Source organism: Malus sylvestris, chromosome 14 (assembly GCF_916048215.2).
Source record: "Malus sylvestris chromosome 14, drMalSylv7.2, whole genome shotgun sequence".
NCBI classification, from domain to species: Eukaryota; Viridiplantae; Streptophyta; class Magnoliopsida; order Rosales; family Rosaceae; genus Malus; species Malus sylvestris.
In genome coordinates this window covers 13,629,643-13,639,186 of record NC_062273.1, presented here as the reverse complement: position 1 = coordinate 13,639,186, position 9,544 = coordinate 13,629,643, and the positions used below count along the sequence as shown (strand labels likewise).

Genomic DNA, 9,544 nt, shown 5'->3' with positions numbered 1-9,544 from the left:
TCTTCGACCACTTGCACAAAGCCACGCGCGAAATACAAAATCGTCGGAGGCGTAAACCTTTGAATTTTCTCTCGAACGTAACTGGACTGTTTAAGCTTCCAAATTCCTCCTCCTCCTCGTCCATACAGTTCAATCTTTTCGTCGATTCGATTCGATTCCATTCCGTACCCACCTTGATTGATCGGAGTCGTCAAGCTCTCCCAAAGCCATGTCCATCTTCAAGTTCTGGTAATTCTTCTCTTCTCGGTGTAATTTAGGGTTTGAAATTTGAACCGTAGCTCCGTTAATCCTAGGGTTAAATTCTGATTCCGGTGATTGATTTTACGGCGTTTTCGTTAATGGGTCGGTGTCCAAATCCCCAATTTGTTCTGCGAATTGATGGGTTTTGTTACTGAAATCGGTTTGTAAAATCATTAGCGGAAATTGAAGCTTTCCGTTGGAGCTTTCGTAATCCAGTCATTTGATTGGTGATGTGTGTTGGAGAGGCTGAAGATCTAAGTTCCTAACCGTGTTTACGTCCACAGGGGATCTCAGGAGGAACCTACTCAGCCGCGTCCGGAGGTTGTTACTCCTTCACAGTCATGGTACCCTCCATCTGTAGTTAGTTCTCCGACTTCTTCTCGCCCTGGGACACCGAGTAGCACGTCGTCTAGCAGTATAAGTTACCAAAGGCCAACAGAAAGGGCACAGTCTGCGTTACATGTTTCTCCCGCCGAAGCTGCCGGTGTTATTTCCGTTCTGAAGGACAAGAGGTAAGGATAATGGTGCTGTCGGAATCTCATGATTACATGGTAATGATGATTTTTCTGTTTCGGAGCTGATCAACAATGTTCTTAGCTATAGCACACCTCATTTATCGGTTGTTACATATCAACTTGTCACTTCCTTTGTTTAAGATTGTACATTAAAATTTGGAGATGATTATGCAGTGAATTTTAACTGTACTTGGTGTTTGTCTAGGGTAGTTGGTAGTTTTGTTTGAACTCGTTCTTGTAAAAACAAAGCGCAGAACTGTTAGATGTACTGAAGAATGTTGAAAAGAAGTTGGTGACTGAATACGAGAAAAAAGAAATTTGTATTTACTTTAGGCGTAAGCCCAAGCTTAGAGATTATGTTTTACCTATCAAGATAGGATCTGTTTACTCAATCATTGTTTTAATCAACCTTTGAAAGAGCATATTTGTCAAATGAAATGTTGTTCAGTAAGTGAATTTGTTATTTCTTAATGTATATGATTGAGAGATTCATGTTCTCAAAAACATTTATAATGCTCTGTAACTTTTAGTTTTTTGGTGTTCGTCTCAGTATCTCGAGTACGGCAGATATAACTCTCCCAGATCATATGTAATTCTTATCAATTTTTTGTCAAATAACTAGTAACTAGTCATTATGTTTTCCCTATTAATGTGATCAGTGTTGAGGACCTACGGAAGCTTTTGTCTGACAAGAATGCATACCAGCAATTTTTTATTTCACTCGATCAGGTCAAAATTCAAAATAATGTAAGTTTGAACTTCACTTTTTCTGTCGTACCCTTTCTGTTTAAGGTTCAACTGCTGATGCACACCCGCACATTGATCTTAGTAGACTCAACACTTACCTTTTAATTTAGCAAGCTCTTAATGAACTGTAATTGCTGTCTTGCTTTGGGGCTACACCATATTTATACTTGAGTTTCTTTGTTTGAATACTTGAGTTTCCGGACATATCTTTATTCTGTTCTTTCTTTTTGTTTCTTCTACTGACCACATCAGCTAAGAGAGGAGCTACGGAGGGAAACTCTGCAGTTATCCAGTGAGTTCTCTGTTTCAGTGTCTGGCCTATTTTAATTATATTTGTCTCCTGCTAGTGGATTATACATGGGAAAACAAATTATAATTTTATTTTATAAAACAGGGGAAAACTTGGAAAAAGAACCGCAGATGGTGGAACTTAGAAACCAGGTAAGCTTTTGCCATTGTCTTTCTTCTCACACTAGTTGCAAAATCGTTGTTTTTGATCTTGTATCTTTTTCTCCTTTATCTTTTGTGGTCACAGTGCAGAATAATTAGAACAACAGAGTTGGCTGCTGCTCAGGAGAGGCTAAATGAACTCGAGAGAAAGAAAGAAGAAACGTTGAAGCTATGTTCCCCGTCTTCTCTTCTTCAAAGGCTTCAAGGCATGTAGTAAAGATAATATGAAACTGTACAGTAATTCAGTATTCTCGTGTGCCTTATTAGTCATCAATATCATGCATGCATGAATTGCAATCAAATTTGTTGGTAGATGAAATTTTTTTTCCGTGCGTGCAGAATCACTGAATACGACAGAGGAGGAATCTGAAGCTCTGCACCAGCAGTTCCTTGACAAGGAGGGTGATCTTGGGACTTTTGTGGAAAAGTACAAGAAGCTTCGTACCACTTACCACAAGCGAGCGCTTGTTCATCTTGCCGCCAAAACATCTTCAATAGGGTGAACATATTACCTTAGTAACTTGTATACATTTTAGTTGAAACTTCATTGAAAAGGTCGATAAAAAGTACCATGGTGATCGTTGCTTGTTCGTGTATAATTTGAGCATCTATTTTCCCTATCACATTAATATTAATTTTTTTATAGTAATTCTGTGTATAAACATTGTTGTTTTCTCATTTGGACATCCAAGGCTTATAAACTTTGTTCGAAATAGAGTGAACAGTAAACTCAATTTAAGCTTCCCAATTTAGAGTCCGTTTTTGGTACGATGTTTACTTACCTAGAATGAGTATTGAAATTATCTGGAATTAGATTCCACATTCGAATCAAAAGAAATATGTGGTCTCGAATCAAAATCCGGAGTTCAATATTTGAAAACCTAGGCACAATTTTTACTTTTACAGCACCGTCTGGTTTCCTATGCTACTAATATATCCATCAGCATGTGAACCTGATTTTCCTTTCAAACTAAGGCTGCTGAAAGCCCCTTCAGACACTTCATTATCCTCATAATGCCTAATCAACCTTTGTTCAACCCCTTGAGTGTAGCACTACCTCATTGGGATCTATTTCAGTGATTTTCTTTGTTCATCATTGATAAACTAATTAACAACTTATCTACAATCCTATTATTTGACGGTTCTTCACCATACATCTTCATTTGATTTACTAAAGCAAACAATCTAGCCAAGTAATCAGATAGAGATTCATTATTCGTCATTCTAGCATACTCAAAATCACGATGTATACCTTGTAATTTCACTCCCATGACTTGAGAATCACCTTTTCTAAAGTCTAGACTTAGTTGTTTTGGCTTTCCTTGTCAATCTTGTAATTATGTACCACACATGCTCTTTAGATCAATATTCCTTATATTAAACTTTAGGATACTTGGATCGAAAGTCTGGGTTATGGAAGATCAAAGTGCAAATAGTGTTGCCTCAACTCAAGTAAGGTTTATACATGCATATACATTTCATGTCTAAATTCTTACTAGTGAAGTTGTCCTGTCAAAATTGCTCATTCTTTTCATGCAAGCTAAGCATACAATTTAAGGTAGCCCACATGGGCTGAGTGACACCTTTTATACTGGTTAAGCTTTTTACCATTGATTTGCTCATATTACTTTTACATTTGACAAGTGTCTTTTTGTACTCTTGTCTGCAACAATCAAAAGTTTTTGTTTAACAGGGTTGGAGGATTTCATTTCCTCATTGGTGAGAAAGATTTTTTTATTATTTTTTGTTTAAAGAGTGTCTTTATTTTTTCTCTCCAACTCAGATCTCCTAGGAGCATCAAGCATTTTCTAGGTAAAGTTCTTCATTGAATATTTATAAAACGATCCATAAAAATGCTTGCTTAAATCTTCTAAGAAGCTCATTTGTTTTGGGTTAGATAAATTGCATTTTCAAGAGAGTGGCGTAAGCTCTTCGAGCCTCCAATTCTTGTTTCTGAGAAACCCTAGCTGCATACACTTTTTGATGTCTTAAATCTTGTGCTAACTCACCCACATCATCTCTAAAAAAGGATTGCATTGTCCATGATCTAGATCTTAGTTTCAAATCTTCATAAAGACCTTGGTTTGGATTCTAAGTTAGTTTCTTCCTTCAATTGTTAAACTAGAGAAACTGACTTGTGATCATTTGAATCCACATATCATGTCATTCTACATATATTGTGTTGGTCTCGGTGCTACAAGGAAATGAGCTCAAGGGATGGAGATGCTCTCTTGTGAAGGTTGAAGACTTCCCCAGCTCACGCAAAGTAAGGTTGCACATAGGTATAAAGCTATTCCTTAGAATAGATTTAGGAATTGAGCTTGTTGTGGTACTTCGTATGAGCATTATTTTCACTAGTGGATTGAACTATGTGGAGTCCCCGACTTTTTAACCCAGTTAGGGGTTTTTCCGGTCAAAACTTATTGTGTTTACTTCTTCAATACTTCCATGCATATCTAGTAAATTACTAGTGAATATCACAACTTATAATTGTTGTTTGAGAAGTGAATTGATTTATGAATATGTTCTTGCTTGTGATTTGCTCGTAAGAGATATCTGGGTAGATATTGACCAGTCAGACGTACTAGTCTATTAAGTTTAATTCTTGGAATTGTGATTCTCGTAACTGAGAAATTCATATATAGCTGACTAGTTCTCTAACAAGTCAACCTTTCAGAGTTTAATTTCTTTACGTTCTTCTTAGTTTGAACTTGCCCACATATCTAGTTTATTATCATATGTTTCACGCATTATATAATCCATTATTTGATGTGGGCTTGTGCTCAAGTTTGTACCACATTATTATGAAATAAGAACTGTATTATTGTTGACTAGGTTAACTTGTAGCAAACTAAGTTTATTCATTGGATTTGTATGTGTTTATTTAGTGAATGTATACTTAGTTGACTAGTTGGTTTGGTTAGTCAATCCAGCACACTTTACTTTATAATTGCAAGATATTTTGCCTGGAGCCAATTTCACCTTTGAACTCCTGCTTTAGTACATCCCAAGCATCCTTAGCTATCTCCTCATTTGCAATTCTAGGGGAAATTGCATCACTCATTGTACTTTGAATCAACCCCAGAGCTTTTGCATCCCTAGAAATAAAATCCTATGCAACAATCAGTTGCTTCTCATCCATTTGCTTCTCATATGAGGGAAGTTCATACTCATTTTCAACAAAACCCCACAGATTGTGGGATTTAAAGATAGTCTTCATTCTAATGGACCAAATTTCAAGGTAACACCAGTGAAGATTGGAGCTCGAAGATAAACTCTAGATCCAAACATTTTGTTCTTCGATGTACTTGAGTCCTTCGTTGAAAGCTCAAAGAACACTTCACAGATCACGCCCCTTGATTCAATTTGAACCAAGCTCTAAGGCCATGTTAGTGTTTTAAAGGTTGATTTATTGTAATTCTAGTTGGTTTCGTACTCTGGAAATCCAAGAGAATGTGATGAACACACTTCAAAGAGCAAAAGTTAAAGAAGGTAGAAGAAGCAAAGTGTGAAACGTCAAGGAGAAAATCTATGCTGGATTTCTTGATTAGGTTGTGCCAAACATGCTAGTGGTGTGAGGAAATATAGTTCTTGTTAGCTCACACCTCAGCTAATATAGGTCAAGTGAGTTGCATATGAGCAACTTAAACACTTACATCAAATTGGACAGGTGACGCATTATACACCCTCTAGATATAATCGTGACCATCCATTACAATTCACTACAAATTCAAAACTTAAGAACAAAAGCTATAAAACTATTGCATCAACTATGATCTTCAAGCTTCCATCCTTCAATTCCAATAGTAGTAAAGCTTATGCCTCAACAGGTGGTGTTGCTGCTACGGTTTGCAACCATTTTTTAAGAGGGATGATCGAGTAGTTTGCAGTAGTTCGATGTTGCATGAGGTTTTGGTATAAACACGGTCATCAACTTAATCAGTTGTTTAGGGAGTGATCTTGAAATGGAAATATGAATTTAAAATTAGTTTTGGCGGGAAGTCTATATTCTTAGTCTGTAACCTATAAGGATTAGAGTTAAGACTAGAGTAGGGTTTGTGTGGGCCCACATATGAGATAGTTGGTGTGGGTTTATCGATGTGTGCATGAGAACAAGTTACGTGAAACGGTTTCATTGCAATTATGGTGCATAAATGATTGACGCACTGTCATTTGGAAAAAAACTACATGCCAAATTGGGATGTCAAATAATGGTGAACCCATTTTATATAAGTTTTTATGCAACTTAGATGAATTGGGCACTTTGGTAGGTCAATCCAATTCTATACCATTTTTTACAATTAAGTATGGATTTTATCAAGGTTCAAACCCAATCCAACTTAAGATGAATTCGAGTCAACTAGGTTAGGCTCAATTAGTTATCTAGTTGATTAAGTGCTCGAGAAGGAAATTGATTCTTGCACTTTATTTTCTCCTTTTTATTTATTGTCCTTGGATTTAACAACTTAACAGAGAATCAAAGTGGGAAAAAAATCACGGATGTGCAGAAAGTAAAATTAATGTCCGAAATCATTTTCCACTTAAGAAACATTTGATTTCATCCAATTATAGTTGTAGAAACAAATTTAAGGGGAAAGTTACGTAAAAAACAAAACAAAAGTACTAAAGAAGCGTACTTGTTATAATAATTAGTAGTTACGTCCATTGCCACGATCATCATAACGAGTAGTGTCAGGTTTCTCGCACATAGGACTGGTGTAATAGAATGGACCGAGAGTGTACTTCACCAAATCTCTATACACCAAACTCGGCCGATTTAGCTTCACTCCCGACCGGCCTCCTCCGAAATTAGTTGGAACGTTACACGTGGCATCTGGGCAAGACACCAGCCTCAGTGAGCATCGATTGGCATTCACTTCTTTGCCGTTGGTTGTGTACTTGTTCATGATCAAGTTGAATTGGCCTTTTTCGTCTGTCAGATCGCTTGCATAGAATACAACCCTGCTTCTCTCATCCATGCATGTCATAGACACCTTCCCACCTGCAACAATACTATTACTTAAATTCGTACTCTTCATTATCCATGCCCATGAATGGTTATTACTTGTAGATTTCACAATACAAATCATAGGCTTGTAAAAATGGCATAGGGTCAGCCCAGCCTCACCCATTTAATTGCTAGGGCCTATAGTCGAGTAAGGCTTGGCCCTTGGCCTCTTAGGGTTGGTCTGGCCCAGCCCAATTTACAAGTCTATGACCCGGTATGGGCGACTATGACTAGTACAACTCATTTACAACCAAGATAAAGACAATATTCACTTCTCTAATTTTTTAGGAAAGCCCTCCTTTTCAGGAAAGAGTTCTTCCTTCCTACTAACGTGACATCATTTAACCATTCAAAGTATTCATAATCGGAACTGTTCATTCAGTAAATTGTCCCAGGTTCATTCTTTTTAGAAGAATCATCCAATTTGGAGACCGTTTAACTATCCATATATATATATATATATATATATATGTGTGTGTGTGTGTTGAACAAAATGACGATCGTGGTGACAAGTGATGAAACATCTATTTATTTTATTTAAATTGATAACTAAATGGTCTACAGATCGAATGAAGTTTTTTAAAAATAACATTTCTACATGATAATGACAAAAAGAAATGTTTCAAATATGACTTCTGTCCTTGACAGGAGCGAAGGTTTATTCAAAGAAATATATACCATTGATGGGCCTGGCGCCGTGAACCCATTCGTTCCAACCTTGGGTGCAATCTTGGCATAGTACTTTCCCACCTACATGTATGGTTTTGGTTTTGGGTTCTTCATAATTAAAAGCTTCAACTGTGTGGCTGCTGCTGCAACCCATGGCAATAAATACCACTGCAAATAACAGCACCACCATGGCTCTCATCATTCCGCTCTCTCTCTCTCTCTCTCTCGCTCTCTCTCTCTCTCTCGATTAAGGAGGAAGCAAATGTACATATATATATATATATATATCAAATGGGTCTTTTGTTTGGGAAGTAGCTGGCTAGGGTGGAAGAGCACTACTTAGGACGTGCATTCCATTTGGAAATGTAGAATGTCAAATTATGCCTATGTTCTAGTTTTTTAATGTATAAATGAATTATTAATTAATCAAGGTCAGCACCTAGCAATTTGAACTATCTTTATAATTATTCAAGACAAACCTGCTTATTATAAAATAAATTGATAAAAAATCTGAATATGATTGGTGAATAATTTACATACAGTTTTTTTATTCATACATTTTGTTCAACACAATTGGTTGGCTAATGGTAGCATTTTTGCAATTTTTTTTCACTCCAATCACACTTTGCACTGCCCTAGTTATATAATTGTCAAACATAAAGTTTAAATTTACAAATCCTTATGCTAGTGGTTTATTTATTAGTCTAACCGTTAAGTTAACTTTAGTTTTTTTGACATAGCACTTCGTGGGTGAAATCAATAGTAAATAGATTAACAGATGTAGTAAGAAAAACTAGCCCACATTACATCAACATGTACGTCCTTGAAAGATAAAGATATAGGTACAACAAATACATGGTACAAAAATAGTAGTTAACTTGATAGTTTACCTACGAAAATATCAAAAGTGTAACATTTGTAAGTTACAAAGATTTTCGTCTAAGTTTTGAAAAGAAAGGGATCAAACATATAGGGCAACTGAATCCAAATAGCAACAGGAAAAAAATTCCAACCTAAAATGGAACTTAGCATTTGAAAGTTACTTAAACTGCAAGTAACTAACGTAACCTACTCCTAATAAATTCGTAAGTTAATTATGGTAAAACCCTAATCAAATTCAGACCCCGACCCGAATCTCCATTAATTTTAGAAGATTAAGCTCTAAGAAAATTGAAAAACCACCTGAGTGGTAACAAATCATGAATTTAGAAGATGAAGCTCCAAGATTAATCTCCACTAATTTGTGAATTTTTTGAAAGTTTAAAATTAGGTGGGTTTTTGTTTGAAAAATAAGAGTTTCAAGGGCCTATCTCTAAAGAACCCTTTAGTTAATTAGTTGTTAGTTAACGATTTATATCAATCATGAAGCTTTTGAACGATAACGACGTCGTCGCGGAACGGTCAAGATCGTCCCAGAAGACCCCGACAACATCTCGATCATCTACAACCTCATCGCCCTCAGTGACATCATCACCACAACCACGACCTGAAAAAATAATCATGGATCACCTAAGAACAAGAGCTTCCAGTTAACCCCCAGAATCTCGATCATCGCCATTGATTATCAAAAAGACTCCTCTATGGTGCAGGTCCATGGCAAACGCCACCGTCAATTAGTAGATGGAGCAGAATAAGGAGCTGGAAATTGTTGAAATGTAAGCATTATTGCAGATGGAATGAAAAATTGAAGGCTGAAGAACTTTGGTGTTCTGGATTTCTTAGTTCTTGTTGTTCATGCTTTGTAATTGTTCTTAGTTGTAATAGATGACTAGGACTAAAACGTTTTTAATCGAGCAACTGATGTGTTTAAGTTGTCCATGTGCAACTCACGTGTCTAGCCTTAGCTGAGGTGTGAGCTAGCAACGACTATATTTTCTCACATATTATTCGGTTGATGTTGTAACTGAATGCAATA

At 36.4% G+C, this 9,544-nt stretch overlaps 2 protein-coding genes across 2 annotated transcripts; one reads left to right on the top strand and one right to left on the bottom strand.

Annotated features, from left to right (window-relative positions):
- On the top strand, positions 1-2,665 carry LOC126600744 (vacuolar protein-sorting-associated protein 37 homolog 1-like). The gene is made up of 7 exons (XM_050267388.1): positions 1-228; positions 525-752; positions 1,415-1,502; positions 1,755-1,794; positions 1,897-1,943; positions 2,038-2,158; positions 2,292-2,665. The coding sequence occupies exons 1-7, from the start codon at positions 209-211 to the stop codon at positions 2,453-2,455; spliced, it is 708 nt and encodes a 235-aa protein (XP_050123345.1). The 5' UTR covers positions 1-208; the 3' UTR covers positions 2,456-2,665.
- Positions 2,666-6,435: 3,770 nt separating this feature from the next.
- LOC126600358 (pistil-specific extensin-like protein) lies at positions 6,436-7,873 on the bottom strand. The gene is made up of 2 exons (XM_050266945.1): positions 7,639-7,873; positions 6,436-6,954 (listed from the first exon to the last, which is right to left on the bottom strand). The coding sequence occupies exons 1-2, from the start codon at positions 7,829-7,831 to the stop codon at positions 6,602-6,604; spliced, it is 546 nt and encodes a 181-aa protein (XP_050122902.1). The 5' UTR covers positions 7,832-7,873; the 3' UTR covers positions 6,436-6,601.
- Positions 7,874-9,544: the final 1,671 nt, after the last annotated feature.

Excerpts from the sequence above, each read along its gene's own strand:
- LOC126600744 (XM_050267388.1), top strand. The coding sequence starts at position 209 with ATGTCCATCTTCAAGTTCTG. Across the intron at positions 753-1,414 it reads TCCGTTCTGAAGGACAAGAG|TGTTGAGGACCTACGGAAGC; the intron begins GTAAGGATAATG and ends TAATGTGATCAG. Across the intron at positions 1,503-1,754 it reads AGGTCAAAATTCAAAATAAT|CTAAGAGAGGAGCTACGGAG; the intron begins GTAAGTTTGAAC and ends TGACCACATCAG.
- LOC126600358 (XM_050266945.1), bottom strand. The coding sequence starts at position 7,831 with ATGATGAGAGCCATGGTGGTGCTGTTATTTGCAGTGGTATTTATTGCC. Across the intron at positions 6,955-7,638 it reads CGGCGCCAGGCCCATCAATG|GTGGGAAGGTGTCTATGACA; the intron begins GTATATATTTCT and ends GTATTGTTGCAG.